The following is a 16,427-nucleotide window of genomic DNA, read 5'->3' on the forward strand; positions in this document are numbered from 1 at the left end:
CTACTCAACCCTGGTGAAGCCACATCTGGAGTGCTGTTTCCAGTTCTGGCCCCCTCAGCACAAGAGAGACATGGAGCTCATGGAGCAGGTCCAGTGAAGGGCTACAAGGTGATGCAGGGACTGGAACTTCTCTCCTACAAGGAATGGCTGAGGGAGCTGAGCCTGTTCAGCCATGAGATGACTGAGAGGAGGCCTTATCAATGTTTACAAGTGTCTGAAGGGAGGGCTTCAAGAGGCTGGATCCGGGCTCTTCTTGGTGATGCCAAGAAATAGAGGAAGGGGCAGTATGCAAAAACTGATGCACAGGAAGTTCCACCTGGACATGAGGAAGAACTTCTTTCCTATGCGGGTGACTCTGCCTGCACCTGGAACAGGTTGCCCAGAGAGGTTGTGAGTCTCCCTCACTGGAAATACTCAAGAACCATCTGTACACAACACTGAACCATGTGCTCTAGGATGACCCTGGTCAAGCAGGGAAGTTGGACCAGATGGCCCACTGTAGTCTCTTTCAATCTGACCCATTCTGTGAATCATATTTTTAAGATCATACCAGCAGGAGGACTGTGATTCACACGTCCACAAGCTTCTTTGTAGTGATAGACCCTACATAATGCTTCTGCACTAAATCTATAGAATTATTCAGACTATCTTTCATCCTGTAGTCATTAACAGTTTTCATGGAATGCATTTTGGGGTCAAAGAAAATTGAAATATTTACCTTTAGGCTGTTTGCTTTTGTAGCTCTAAGAAGCTCCAACATGCAGCTGGTTAATATAACTGAAACAATGTCCTCTAAGCAAAAAATCCCACTAGAAACAGATATGGGCAAAAATGCTGGCTATCAGGTATCAAATTTAGACTCACGTTAAAATAATTAATAGCTGAAATAATGCTTTGGTTAAAAGCTGAAGTAGTCCATCAAGCATTAGGAAGATAGTAGTTTTTAGGTAACTCTTCTAAACCTATGTGTCTTTCTAATGAATGTTTCTTTCTTAATAAATTTTTTAAGTGTTTTCATTTTACTGTGGAGATGTCTTATGAATAATACTACTTTTGAAGAAAGAATTAATAGTCCAAGTACCAGAGTTCTTTTGCAAGAAGCAGTATTTGTGACTTTTTTGTTGCTTGAGTTTCATGAGAATCTATTCTGATATGAATCTATATGTAAGAAATACATAAATAAATTGAAAATTGGATATGAAAATAAGGTATGTATGTGTGAAACATCCTATTCACCCACCCACCCAGTACCCCAGCCATTTCTTTCTGCAAAGTAAAATTGTATGAAGTGGACTTTCTGATTAGATACATTGAAAAGATTTTTTTTTTGGTGTGTATGTGTTCTTCATGAGGCAATGGACCACTGAAATATATCTAAATTCTAGAATAAGATGAGCATAGTTTCAGTTATTCATGTCAGGTTTGAAGCTCAGAATGGGAACATATTATAAAATCTTGAAAATTCTGATGGGATAAAAGAAGCTGCTCCACTTCTAGAAATATTTTTTATATGAATGTAATGTAAGCAGAAAATGTTGGAGTAATTATCCTTTTAGTTAAATATAAATGAACTACCAACATGGCTGGAGACAAGAGTATCACACTTCTGGTTCCTGCAATTTCATGCTTATCTTTTTAAGACTGAATATGTGCTTGCAGTAAATGTGCATATGTATGTAGTGAAGGAGCATTGGTGAATTGTATTGCAGTGGAAAATTTTGTGATTTTTGAGAGGTTCCTTTTTTTGTGTAGTTATTTCATTTGCAATTTTTTTCTCCCAATTTGAATATCTTTAGGATAAAAAATAATTTACTTCTTTTTGACAAGCTAGGCTTTTAAAGAATTGGCAACTAGAGCATTAGAAGCCAGGTACAGAGATATAAAGGATTTATAGAAGTAATTTTCAAAATTAGGTTTACAGCTTCTAACTTTTATATTTTGTTGTCTTGAGTTCCATTTTCTATGTAGCTGCCACCTTAGATAAGAAATATTATGAATTTACACTGAGCTTTGCATCATAAATATATTATTCTAGGGGCTATAAAAGGAGATAAAAGTTATTGGGGGATGAGGTTGTTGGGGAAATGGTTTTGAGGAGTACAAACAGCAGATGACTTAAAGATCCATCTGTATTAGATAACTGTGAGAATCATAAAATGTGAAATTTAGATAGGGCAGATAAGGAGATTCTACTTGGTTTCAAAGGTTAATTTCAAGCTTAGTATAAAACAGCTACAGAGAGTAGAAATACAGAGTGAAAAGAACTTTTTTTTCCAAGAGACAAGTTCTTTCTTTCCCCAAGGTTTTATTTCAATGCATTTTTAAGATTCCAGGGCTTTGCAAAATTGAATTGCATTTTTCTTATTCTTTTCATGTCTGAATAAACCCAAGGTAAGATAACCTTTATGTAAATGGCAGTTATATTGCATTTAGAGCTACAAAGCACTTCTTCAGAGCAGAATTTGTACTCAGGATTCATAAGAGCCTGGAGAAGGATGGTGGGACTCCTGGGATGCTCATTTGAAAAAACAGATACAAGCAATATTTATATAAATTGCTGTCAAGGCATTGCAGTCAGCTGGTACAGCGGAAAGCCTGAAGACAAAGTCTGCCATAATTACTGCATTTTCCTTTTAACAAGTAACAAAGGAGGAGGAAATATTCTTGCATACATAACCCCTGTGGAGGGTTAACTTTGCCTAAGGGCCAGTTTCCTACCCAGCCAGTAGGATGACAGGAGAAAGTAGAAAGTAAAAGCTTGTGGGTTAAGATGAAGACAGGGAGATTGTTTACCAGTTACTCTAATGAGAAAGCAGCCTTGACTTGGGGAAAATTAATTTAATTTATTGCCAATTAAAATTGGTTTAGGTGATGAGAAACTAAAAGACAGACATTAAAACCATACTTTCCCTCCTCCCTTTCCTGGGCCCAGATTCACTCCTTCACTTCAGCCACCACTCTCCACCCACTGAGCAGTGCAGGGGAGACAGGGAATGGGGGTTTGTGTCCAGTCCATTACAGATTTTCTCTGTCCTGCCTTCCTCACCCCACTTTTCACCTGCTCCAGTGTGGGATCTCCATCAGCTGCTGTCCATCCCAGACATACTCACCTGCCCTGGTGTTGGTTCTCCAGGGGCTGCATGGAATATTGCCTCTGGCATTTCACCATGGGCTGTAGGACAGTATCTGTTCAGAGTATGGAGCACCATCTCCTTTGACCTTGGTGTGTCCTCTGCGGTTTCCCACTCTTCCTGTTCCCTGCTCTTCTGCCTGTGTGGCATTGTGGCTGGCTCTTCCTTAAGTATGTGCCACCATTTTGGCTGAAGAGCTCAGCCATGCCCTGGAGCCAGATGGAACCACCTGTGACTGGCTCAGGGCAGCCCCAGCCTCTCCTTACCAAGGCCACCTCACTGCCAGCACATTGGCATGGACATCCAGTGCAGTCCTATTCCATTCAAATATTTCTGAAAGTAGGGAAGGAGGCTTGCAGTCTCTCATGCACACCAACCCCCCCCCTCACTTTTGTAAAATGAGACTTACAAAAATGTATAAGCTAGGATTCAGTTGGCTGTTCCTTGGAGGCTAGTTTTAGACAGTCCAGGTTATGATTGAACCATGAGTGTGGGCTTTTCAGCAAAGCTGCTCTTTTAATTAGGGCAATATTGTGAGCAGGATATCTAGCCAAGGATAATCTTCTTCTGTGTCTTATCCATTGAATATGATTGCAAATGTTTTCATTGCATTTTTCCACAATTTAGATTGCAAGGGGATAATTTGGCAGAAAGGCCAGAAGATGTCTCCATGGTATCTCAGACATCTGAGCCAGCAGTGTCAGACTCTGATGGTAAGTTATATAAATATTTGCTGCTCATTAAAAAAACCCAAACATCAACATCTTGAATTTGAGAGTAGGGGTTATGTCTGTAAAAGATGAAACACTTCTAAGAGAGTGTTCCTGGGCATTTGAACTCAATCATTTACACTTCAAATCTGTTCAAAGAGCCACTAACATATTTTTTGTCATGGCCAATTAACACTCCAGAATAATTTCTAGGCTTATTATGAGAGGTGCACTGGACCAGAATTTGTTCTTATTAGACAGATTTTATGTTAGCACACTAACATTTAAAACATCTTAATAGCATAGGCATGGGCTGTTCATTGCTGCTTTTACGCCAAAGAATGGTCTTTGAAATATTTAATTTATTACTATACCTGCATCCAGATGATTCAAATGTTTTACAGTAGAAAGAAAGAGTTTATGAAATAACTCTGAAAAACACTTTTTCCCCTCATACAAACGTGTTCATATGTTGGGTTAATCTGCAGTCAGGACCCTCAGACTTATTTCAATTTCTTCTCAGGTTTTTGAACTGAGTAATACCTGAAGTGTTGAAAAAGGCACTTCATAAGGGATATCTTTCCAGAGAATGCCCAGCTTTCCTATGAAAGATAAAATTGATGAAGGGTAACTTTATCTTAACTGCTGCTGTAATGCAGAGAGAAACAAATACAGGTTATGACAGAGAATCTGCAAAGATAAATTTTCAATCCATTCCCTTCCTGTCGAACCAGCCGAGTCTACAAATTGTATGTTTTGATTTGCAGTGTAGTCTTCAGCAGCCATGGACAAGTTAGCTATGGTGATTAATTAACACAAAAAAACCACCAGAATGTATGTTTTTAAATTATCCTACTCTCTGTCTGCTATCTAATGCTATTGAATATACCATTAGATATCACAGCAACCTGAGCTTTCACTCATTTCTCTTGCCTCATTTGTAAACCAACCTTTAGTAACTAATATGTCTTTAAAGATTAATTTTTCAAACTGGTTTTGTGAGAATGTGTGGTTTCATGCAGTCAAGACACTGGCTTTTCTTTTTATCTGCCATTGATCACCTAATTGAACAAGGTAATAGGACACTCAGAATCTCAAAACATGATGTCCTTACAATCTTCACGAAGATTGTCAGCAAAAGATGCTCAGACTGGTGATTTAATCAAGCCCTGTGAAAGGATGGCGAAATTCTATTCTTGTGAAAGTGATTCCCAGAAAGGGAGGTGGTGGTGGCTTGCTTGGGATAAGTAAGGGAATATGCATGCATGGGATTATTGATAAAAGCAAATAGATTGCTAAGACAGACATGTGGGAAAAAGCTCTGCAGTTCACAGAATAATTTTTGAGCAGATCTCATCCTTCCATATTCCTTCCTGTGTACCTTTGCTCCTGAAGTGAATGTATGCCCACTTTGCCCTGTCATGTTCTAAAATTGCAGGCTTCAATTAAATAGTTAGGTTTTGCTAACTGGCAGCGACACCAGAATTAAAGAAGGTGAAACTATCAGAAAGTACTGGATGCTGTGTAGTATTGGTGCTGGGTCTTTCATGGTCACAGAGTATGGAGCACAAAAGTGCTGCAGCTGTTCTACCTTTGGCCACTTCTTGTGCTTCTGAATACTCTGCAGTCAAAATGGCTACAGAGAAGATGGAAGATGCTTTCTTTAAAAAACACCACATTCAATATGATACAAGGAATACAATTTAGATAGGAAGGTGGGGCACTGATATTCATGTTGTTATAAACATCTATCTCATGTCTGTGAATATAATGAACCTGTTAGTCATGTGGCTAGGAAATAACAAGGCCTCTCGGGCGAAAAGACTGAGGTCAGTAGTAAGGTAATGCCAAATTTCTGTCAAGAGGTGCTCTCAGAAATGTTCAGTGTTTCGTAACATATGGTTGAGTCTTTTTTTCCTAAAATGTTGGCTAGTGCTACACTTCAATTTGAAAAAAAAACACAGCTGGATTTCACAAGTAGGTACAGACTATAAACAGACACAGAACTCAGGCAACTGCCCATTCTATCAATCTTCCCTAAATGCAGCACAATATTTGCTCTCTTTGCATCTGATACTTATTTCCAATAAATATTATTATGTACGAGAGGATGATTAAAAAATAACCTCATAAAGCTATTGTTAAAAAACCCTAAGTAACCAAGGCATTATTGCACCAAATTTTTAGTTATGTCCTCTTACAGATATATTACATCATGAAATAGTGACTAGCAGGCTTCACTTACCAGGTTTATTTGAATTTATGTTCTGCTATTTATCAGTACCAGTGACCTTAATGAGGGAAAAGTGCATTGGGAAGTGCTGATGCAAACCATTCATTCAAGAATAAGCATGCAAGGTGCTGATGCACAACAAAGTTGACAGTAGCTTTCTTTAGATAATGATCTGTTTCTGTTGTTAGATCTGGAACATCTCTCCTGTGAATTTCAGATGAACTAAGCTCAGAAGTAATTGGCAGAGCCCTTATAAATAAGCCTCATTTTAAGCAATTCCACCTACTAAAGTCTATGCATGAGCTTATGTGAGAAGATCATGTGCAGCATCAGACACTATACTGACTCCACTGACAATCTGGATCTGATTCTAATTAACCAGTACACTGATTTCCCTCTAGTATAATCCTGCTGAACTGTGTTTGATCTAAGTAGTAAAAATGAGAAGTAGGAATCAGGTCTCAAGATAGAAAAAACACAAGACACGTGAAAGCTGCAGTTTCTTTTCCCTGTCCTAAGCTATACCTCTCAAAAATGTTTCCCTTTTCCATTAGACCACTTCACAGGAAAGAACTAAGGGAAGAATTTCATAGTTCTTGATTTTGATCAGAAGCAGCATTGTAGATGACTGCACAGTGAACTTTCCCTGTAGATGCCAAGCTTGTCTGGTTTGTCTCTTTGGTCAGTTCTCCACTGAGCCTTGCTCTTTTTCTGTAGAGGTAGATGGGGAGAATTGCTGAGGCTTCAAAAGATACACAATACAGCAGAATTGATCCAGAAAAATCTACATCCAACAGCCCACAATGTGTTTTTCAGGTTGGTGGGATTGTAGAAGCAATCTACTTCAGTATTTCTGGGGGGGTTTAGATATGTAGAAATAGTATCACTAAAGGATAATTGTTCATTTGCTCCCAATTTCCTATAAGTACCATACAACCTTGTCTCACTTGTTTAATTCTCTTCTGCTGAAGTGTACCTTACCCTTTGAGAGAAGCCATGGTATAAGGCAGGAAAAGAAGACATTATTGCAAATACAGCTTTTGCAGTCTGTGCATTTTTGTAGAAGTAAGTTTAAAATTCAGTAACGTATTAGGGAGCAATCTCCTAATATAAGATAAATGAAAAGTATAAAACTTCTAAACCATTCCTCAAATATCTGTGAAAAGCTGTTTATTATGTGAGTTTCTTTGCATGTATTGTGCAACTCCACATATTCCTGAGGTGTGGGCAAAGACTTGCTTCTTTTGTGACTCCCCCTGGAATAATATTGGACCAAAGATAATAGGTTCTCTGGTACTCATGCCACTGTGTAAATGTGGTATTTACTATTTTATTGTGCTGTTACATCTACAGTTCTACAGTTTATATTGTGATATCTAATTCTTAGTTTGCTAAATAAATTTTGCTAGAGCAAATTTCACATCAGTAGTTTATTCCCTAGCAAAAAGGAGTACCTGTTTTTTTTGGGGGTGTTTGGATTCTGGTTGGTTTTTTTGTTTTTGTTTGGGTTTGTTAGGTTTTTTTCCCCTTTTAAGTGTCATTATAGTAGAAAGTTCAAGAGACATTAGGATGTAGAGGAAAAGTTTGGAATTGGGGATGTTCAATAGAAACATGAACATATGAAACACACATAGTGTTGTTCTGGGTGGAACTGCATGGGTAAAAAATTAAGGATGCAAATATGTGGGAAATAAGATTGATAACTAGATAAGGCAATGGCAAAAATGTGGCATCATCTCTCAATTCCCTGACCACAACTTTGCATTATCATCACCTCTTTGCCCTCCACATCAATTTGTGTTTGCAATGAATTGGTAACCACAGTTGCCATGATTCACAGTAAGTTCTGCTTTCATAGTAAGGGTAGCCTGAGATGTTTAAAAAATAGGATTCTGGAAACATAAGGACCTCCCTGCTAAGTGTTGGAAAACCAGCAGAACACAGGGAGGATCAGGACATGTTCTTTTGTTAGGCTGCTGATGCAGCATCTAAGTGCCTTAGCAGAGTGCTGGGCAAAGAGTGAAACTGCATAGAATGTTACTTGGAAATTTCTTTCTCTGACAGGGTTGCATACAATCTGTTTTAAGTCATCATACGTGCATCAAAGAGACATTTTAGACTCCTCACAAAGTTCTGTCATTTTACAAATGTGGCAATATGGGCAAAAATGAAACTTTCAAGGCTTTTAAGTATTGTCTAAATTGACCAAGTCCTTTACTTCAGGAATTTTAACTGAATTAATTGTATATAGTTTTATTACTTTATTAAAGCTGGGGATCCACTACTCACTTGTGTAAAGGGTAAATAGTATTTAGTTTAAATAGTAAAGTTAATGAAGAACCTAGATGATACCTTGGCTGCTGAAGGAAGCTTGCTTATCACTCTAGTCATCTTAGAGACACTGTTCCATGTTGCATTGAGGTTATAAATTAAAATCAGACATAAATTATAATCTGTTGAACTGTAACTGAAAAACAGTACATTTACAGTAGCCACATTTACCTTCCCAGCAGTAAATTTTTAGGCATTACATTTTCAAAGTGACTAACACTTACTTGATTAGAGTGATTTACATTTCTCTTGTACCTCTTCGGAACAGCTCAAGTACCTGCGGTTGAAACACTCACAGAAGATATTAATGAGTTTCAGAGTGCTTCTCAAGTGACAGCATCTGTAAGTACCTTCCCTTATGGGTAATCCTATGATTTTTAAAATTATTTTCATAAAAAATAGATTTTGCATTGAGATAAAAGTTATGTTTGCCAGCACTGTCCTCCTATAGAGAAAAAAACCAAAATTTATATAAACCTTTTGAATTTTCAGTTCTCTGCTCTAATTTTTTCATTCTAGGAAAGGAGGTATTTTGAAATATGTTATTATAATCTACAAAACCCCATGTTGTTGGGCTTGCCTGTTGGAAGTGCAGTAATTTTATACATATTCTGTATGTTTTTAAATTCTAGTCAAATATTAATTTTACCAGATAATACTCAGTTTTACAAATTGAAGAGAGCAAAACAATTCAAACTCTAAATTTCATTCTGAAATATGAAAATTTGATATCTCAACCCTAATTTAGATTTCTGTTACCATTTGCTTGAAAAGTAGTAAGAGCAGTTTAGTTCAAATCTGTGGCTAGTTTATTTGTATGTTTTAAAAGAATGCAATATTACGCTTGGTAATATCTCCATCTGTTCCTTTCTTTTGAAACTTAAGAAAATCTCTGCAGATATGTAGTTTGTGGAAAACATAACCAGCAGTAAAATAATTTTTAAAGAATTTTATAATCGTAACTTTCGTGCTACTGGTATTGCACCAGGAGTTTGAATATAGGTTAAAAAAAGGATTGTGGGTTTTTTCCCCTAAGGCAAATAAATTTACCATAGTTGTTCATTTTTGCAAAGTTTTAGACAAGTGTAAGAGGACACATTAATTCCTGTTCAGTCTGTTCAGCCATACTGCTTAATAGCACACTTTAATGTTGATATAGGAAGTGAAAGAAGGGCTCAGTATTTGTTAGCTGAGGAAAAAAGGGCTGTATAAAGAAAGAAGAAAAATGGCAATGCAGATTGGTCTTGCAGTCTTTCAGGCAGCTGATTAAGCAGTGTGAATAAAGCTAGATAGTATTGAACATGAAGTATTTACAACCAGATTATTTATCAAGACAGTTGAGGGATATGGAGTTCCAGATCAATTCCTAAAGCTCTTTGAGAACTTGGAGTGCAAGAACCTCACAGAGCATTTGCTGATATTGGGCAAAAAGAGTAAAGAACAGAACTTCTGCTGGCATTGCTTTGAGCTTCTTTTTCAAACCTCCTTTCTGCTTTCCACCAGCAAACAGAGGGGTAAAATAAATTTTGCAGTGGTTTTGGAACTCACATTTCCTGATTGATTTGGACTCATAGCTACACAGTTTGATTTAGTAATTCTGCAGACATGTAACATAGGGAGAGAGAAACAGATTAATTGCATAACATAGAAGAAAATACAAAGAAAAGAAAAGTTAATTATGCATATTAGCAAAATCTTGTTACACAAAGATACAGCCTTCAGCTGAATAGTTTTACATGTATGCTCTGTGTGTGCAGGCTTAGACAATATGTATCTGTGTTCATTTCATGCTCTGGTAGTTCCAGGCTTATTTGAGGTTGCTGGGAGGATGGAACTGCCAGAGGCAGTAGGATTCCCTGGGCTGAATCCCTGAAAGCTGGCTGATGTTGTAATTACCAGGGCTGCAAAGAAGACAAGAGCACTTGCAGCTCTTGCTCTGCCTGTCCATCCTTTCCTCAGGGCAAAGGCAGATCATTTCACATTCCTGACCTCTTGAAAAACTACTGTGCCTAAGTTTCTAAGGAGCCAGTTATGTTAGTTCATACTCTTTGGGGTTTTTTTCTGGTGTATTGTGTCTTTGTGTTCTTGCTTAAATAGTGTGTAGCTAGCTGATTGTTTACTTTTGTCTCTTTATAATAGCTTGGTATTCAAAATTAAATTCAACTATCCAATGCTTTTTCTGTAACTGTATCTCCTCAAAAAGAAACAAATGATCCAACTGTTCTCCTTGCCTTTCAGGGCTCCAAGGGGAGATCTGTTCCATGCTCCCCTAATAATTTTTAGTGAGACTTATTCTTTGGCAATCTTGACATACAAAATATAGATATAAAACTGAGATGCCTCATAGGAAGGCTGTGTAGATAAATGCAATCTTGAAATGGATTTCCACAATCTTTCAAAGTAGTGAGACATATGCCTGCAAACAGAATTGATACCAAAATGTATTCTCATGACTTGAAGGATTTTTAGATATTTTATGAGATGCAATATGTGGGAAAAATAGAATAAGATGTTGATCAGACTTTTCTCATAAATCTGACAAATTGATTCATGGTATTCACACAAATGTGCATACTACATGTAAAAAATCCTGACATGGCTCAAGGTGTGCAATGTTTAATATTGATACTGCATTCCAATAGGCTAATTTGTGTTTGTGGCTAGTTAAATAGATGATTTTATAAATTATTCTCTGCTAATTTATATTTGAAAAATTTTCCTCAAAGGTGCCTTGGCTTTCAGAGGATAAGTGTTTTGAGAAAAATTGTAGGACAAAATAGCAAGATTTATGCATAAGGATTTTCAGGAAGAACCTTTGGGTTCTTTTTTTCATGTCCCATGTTTGAATCCACATGTAAGATCTTTAATGTGGGTACTAAAACAATCTGGATACTAGTACTCAAAAGAGATAGGCAGTATCTGTCTATTGCATGGTTCATGTAATTTACACTATGGTTATTTTATTTATTTATTATTATTTTCTTGCAACTTTGTATATTTTTACTGTTCTATTCCTGAAGGCCCTGGTTTTTGTAGTTAGACCTTTTTATTTATACTTTTTAAAATAGAATATTTTGCTATGCTTTATTTTTCATAAAAAGTGTTAGTGTTTGAAAAATTGAAAACTTAGATTTTCAGGGCTGCACAACCCCAAACAAGGCATTCTGGGCAAATAAGTGAGTAAAGCTGGCAAAAAGCTGGTTGAAGTATTTACAGGAATCAGCACTTTCCCCAAGTGTTTTGTAAGAATTCAAAGTGGAAACAAGCATTCAGAACATCCTTAGAGATCCTAGTTTACTGCCTGGCAAATACTTTTGTGTAACGAAAAGTGCCAGGCAAAATGCAAAAGTCTTTTTCTTGAGATCTTTTCACTGCGGTGAACACAAAGTTTGATAGCCAAATGTTTAAAACTTTTCCAGAAACATAAGGTAAAATAAGACTCTAAGAAAATATAAGAAGTTATACTAGGAAAAATTTAAGTGGCCTGGAATTCTAGCAGAGATGGAAAAGCAGGGTTGCAAAGGAATCTGCTAACTTTGCAGTGACTAAGAGAGACAAACAGGGCACAGGCACTAAGCAGATCACATGGAGTAACCTTTGCCTTCTCTCTGATTTGTTTCTTTTACCACCTGGATCTAACAGGACTTATGCTTAGTTTTGGGGGGTTTTTATGTGAATCTTTCCTTGCACATGCACATAAAAGGTATATTTTTCTTTGTAAATTATCCATGCAAGGCAAAGCAATCCAAATGCAGCAGAAACTGGAAGAAAAAGTTGTCCAACTGCAAAAAGCATTTCTGCATGAATGTCCCTTTGGTTTTTGCTCTTTATTACTGTTCAAAAAATACTGTAATAAAGTGTTTTATAGAAGTTTTTTGTTTTAAATAATTTTTTTCCTGTATTCTCTACTGCTTTGAAACATTATTTGGTTTCATAGAAGAAATACAGACATGGATTTTCTGTGATGAAATACATAAATTCTTTAATTCAGTTTGTAAAATTACTTTAAGCTTCATGCACAAGGAAAAACTAAGCCTTTATTCTTGCTTTCAATATATGTTGAATACAATAATATTACAATGTTGCATGATTCTAGTTCTATTTGTTAGAAATTTTCATAGTTTTTCCCATTTTTCCCCTAGAACAATAATATGAAGTAACTGAATTACTTGTTTGAATATAATCAACAGAAATCATCCAAACTTCTGCATTTAATTAAATCTATAAATTATTTACTGGGTTGGGGTCACTGTTTGACATTTAGCAGTTTATTCATTCAAATAGCTATTTTAAGATAGCCCCATCAGGAACAACAGCAGTGTACCTTTGCAGTAGTAGGAATTATAATGGTCATATTTATATCATATTTGTGTATATATTTATGTGCAAATTAGAGATTTATGAACATATTTGTGTTCAAATTGGTGTGTTCTGACACAAAAGTTTTCAAATCCAAGCTGAATTTTGTAATTATGTAGAAAAAGCTTAGAGGTGAAATTTCAGATTTTAACTTCAAACTTTAAATCTTCTATAAAAATAATAAGTTAATGTTAGATTACTTCAGCTCTTCCACAGGTAGTAAAAAAAATCCCTACACAAATGTATATGTTTAACCACTGTTAGGTAATTTACCAATATAGGATAGTTGGAAAAGCATAATATCAAGGTTCTTGGGAAATAAGTGATTATTCCTGCAGGTAGTTAGGAAGGTAGTTTGAATTGTGTATCTGGACAAAATTTGGTTGAGACCTCCCTTATGTCAAATAAAATCCATAAACTAGACATAGATTTTTTATATACAGAAAAAAAAATTCTTGGGTGAAAATGTTCTTATTAGAAAATATTGCATCCTCTAGACTATAATTCGAAATTGAAAGAATATTCTGAACTTTAGAAAAATATATGTTAGAAAAGGAAATCAAAAAATTCCTTGTTTTACCTGTCTAAAATTTTGTGGTTTTGGGCATGACTAATTGAGAAATATTAATCCAAATAACAGTAAATAGAACTGAAGTTTAGAAAAAATTATTCTGGTTGCATTTCAAAAACTGAAACAAATGTGATTCCCAGGTGACCAGATGTTTTCTCCTTCCTGCTTTCCTGTAAACAGAAAAATTGTGTGTAAGTTAACTCAAAGTACCATTTTTTAGTGTAAGGTTTAGTGTAAAATGTGCTGCTGGCTGACTGCCACGGGAAGCCAAAAGCTTGTAATTTCAATTTCACGGCATTTCAAGTAGAACAGGCCCTAATGTGGAAGAGGGGATTAGAGGTGGCAGCTGCTATTATAACAGAGCTCTGAGAAGCCTTGTATTTGTACAGTATCAGATGTTTTGCTCACCTTATGTCCTTGAACAGATTATGGAAGCTGAAACATCAAATATTGGGTGACCTCTTCATAGAAAGTGCATGTTAAATGAAGAATCCCTAAACAAAATATTGTACAAAAAATATTTTTAATACTTCCTAGATTACAGATGAAATGTTTTGGTGAGGTAATAATGTCAAATGTATTTCAGATAGACTGTCAAGAATTATTTAATTCTGCTGCAGAACATCTGTGCTTGCCACCTGCTTGGCCAGAGTGGGAGGGACACTTGTAAACAAATTGTTCAATAAGGAAGTTTTGGGTTGTGGGGGTTTTTTTTTGTTTTGTTTTGGTGGTTTTTTTTTTTTTTTGTTTGTTTTTTTGGTTTTTTTTTTTTTTTTATTTATGGGGATCTCTGTCAAATGTCTATTTAAGATATTTAAGTTATTCAGCAAAGAAAAGCTATGTTATTGTAGAAAGCTAAGCCCAGGTGTATTCCTTAAACTTTTGTCTCCTGAAGCTATCAATAAAATTTCCACTTGATTAGTAAAACCAAGTAGAATCTAAAGTACAGTAAAAACACTTTTCATATACTTACAGTTTGTTATCTAATTTGGTTTCATCTTTTACTCATTTCGTAGTTATCTTTCAGTTTAGGTAGTCTTCCACATCCACTAGGCATGCACGGGAATACCTTGGTTTTACTCTGAAACTGCTCAAAACAGCATAGAAATACATGCTGAATAGTTTATTAACACTTTTTATGGCCAGTAAGGAAGGGTAATTTATTTTCTAACAAGTACTTGGTTTTCAGGTGATGTAAGCTGGAGCCCTAAATCTTGGTTTTAGCTATTCTGAAAAGCTGTACCTCTGTAGAACTCACCAGGTGTCACTGGATATTACATGGACCAGGTCAATTCAGCTTAACAGTGAGATCAAAATATTCACATCTGCACTGGCTTTTTTTGAGGGACAAAAGCTGTACTGATTCATGCTGTGTAGCATTGTGCTGCAGATTGAAGCACAGAGAGTGAGCTTAAAAAAACTTTCTTACTCTTATTCGTGACCTCCTTAATTTTTCTTCTGTTCCACTGTGGTATTCCTGGTAAGTTATGGTGTTTTCCAGAAGTTTGGGGAATCAGTGATGAGAGGGATTATTTCTGGTCATATTGTGTGTCTTTTTTTATTTTAGCCGTAATTTGGCCAAGGGATATAAGGAAGAAAAAAGCAATAATAATGTATGGCATGTGAAGAAATGATGATGATAAATAAAGAAAGTCACTTAAGAAATTGAAACAGAGTTGACCTTCAAAGTTGACAAATGTATCCCAAGTACTTTGAATATATTTCTGGTGCAGAGCTCACTGCCTCACCTTCGAAGTTTGAAGGTGATGAACAGGACAGAGAGTTGTTTCTGCAATTTTGAAAGACAAGAATGTCTTTCAGTAACATCCTCAAACTTAGATCTCATTAATCCTGTTAATGCAAATAGGCCATTTATAAATTTTGTGCTAATATTTATAAAGCATAATGAATGATCAAGGGCAATGGTAGTTTGGAAGATGCTGAAATAATTGATGCTGAAGGATTCTATGTACATGCTTCCTTCATACATGCTGTATTTTTCAACTACATTCAGTCTGCTGTGATTATCATTAAGGTCTAAGTTAACTGACATTAGTGTTTCATCTCTGCAGTTCCTGGCCAGCAGATAAAGGATAAGTTTTGGTGAAGCGCAGTAAGAATTTTTAAATAAATGGTTTGCAAGCCCAAATCTCTTTCTTAAGTGACATATTTAAACTGCTGCTATGTATCCACTGGAGAGAAGGCACATCAGGGAATTCTCCTAGAGCTGTACAAATTCATTTATCCTTGCATTTGAATTGACCTGCTTCCAAAACCTTCTTGATAACATCCCCTACTTTCAGCTTGTGTTTATCTTCTAGAAATAAGAGTGGTGCATAAATTGTTTGCTGGAGACACTGAGGACCTCTGTCTGTGTTTATGCATTATGCACCTAGATGAACTCGTAGTCTCAAAATGTCAAAATATATTTTTTAATGCTAAGTGTTATTTAGAAATATATAAAAAAATTACCTGGGCCTGCCTCCAAAAATGTTATTGATTATAGCCATGGAATATTTAGCTTCAGAGAAAGAACAAAAAAATGCTTACAGTACAGTTCAATTAATTCTTATACCCTTTTTTCCCCAGATCATTTTAATTCTCTATTAAGTAAGCATTTAATTGGAAGTGACTATTATTATAAGCACATAATTTGTTATTAAATTAAATTGCTAATAAATATCTCATCTTCCATAGAAACTATAGCAATACTGTTCTGATCTTTTGTGAAGCTATTGCCTGAAAAATATGTCAAAAGCTTACATTACATTAAATAGAAGATGCGCAGGAAGAGTTACAAAATTTGGGGGAAAATTCATCCAGAGTTGTCCCGGTTTCACAGGGTTTTGGAACAGTGTATCTGAAAAGGAGTTTGAATATGTAACAGTGGAAACCTTCCTGTACTCAGTCACCTTTGTTTTGTATGAGTCTTGCATGACTACTGTGCATAAAGAGAAGAAGCAAAGTAAAATCTACAGAAATCTGGCAAAATCTACCAAAAACCAGCAGAGGTTTGTAGAAGAGAAAGATAACTCCATTTCCAGAAGCATTTCCAAGACATGGAAAGTGAAATAATCTCATCAGGCTAACCT

The 16,427-nt window shown here is 35.9% G+C and overlaps 1 protein-coding gene across 2 annotated transcripts in view; it reads left to right on the forward strand.

The window, feature by feature from the left end:
* The window catches only part of C2H8orf34 (chromosome 2 C8orf34 homolog), a 145,363-nt gene that overhangs the window by 105,786 nt on the left and 23,150 nt on the right, over positions 1-16,427 (forward strand). For both annotated transcript variants that reach the window (XM_009085863.4, XM_050971577.1), the window contains 2 exons: positions 3,759-3,844; positions 8,674-8,747. In XM_009085863.4, the coding sequence (XP_009084111.3) occupies positions 3,759-3,844; positions 8,674-8,747 (160 nt within the window). The remainder of the gene's footprint in view (positions 1-3,758; positions 3,845-8,673; positions 8,748-16,427) is intronic.

Source organism: Serinus canaria, chromosome 2 (assembly GCF_022539315.1).
Source record: "Serinus canaria isolate serCan28SL12 chromosome 2, serCan2020, whole genome shotgun sequence".
Classification (NCBI taxonomy): domain Eukaryota; kingdom Metazoa; phylum Chordata; class Aves; order Passeriformes; family Fringillidae; genus Serinus; species Serinus canaria.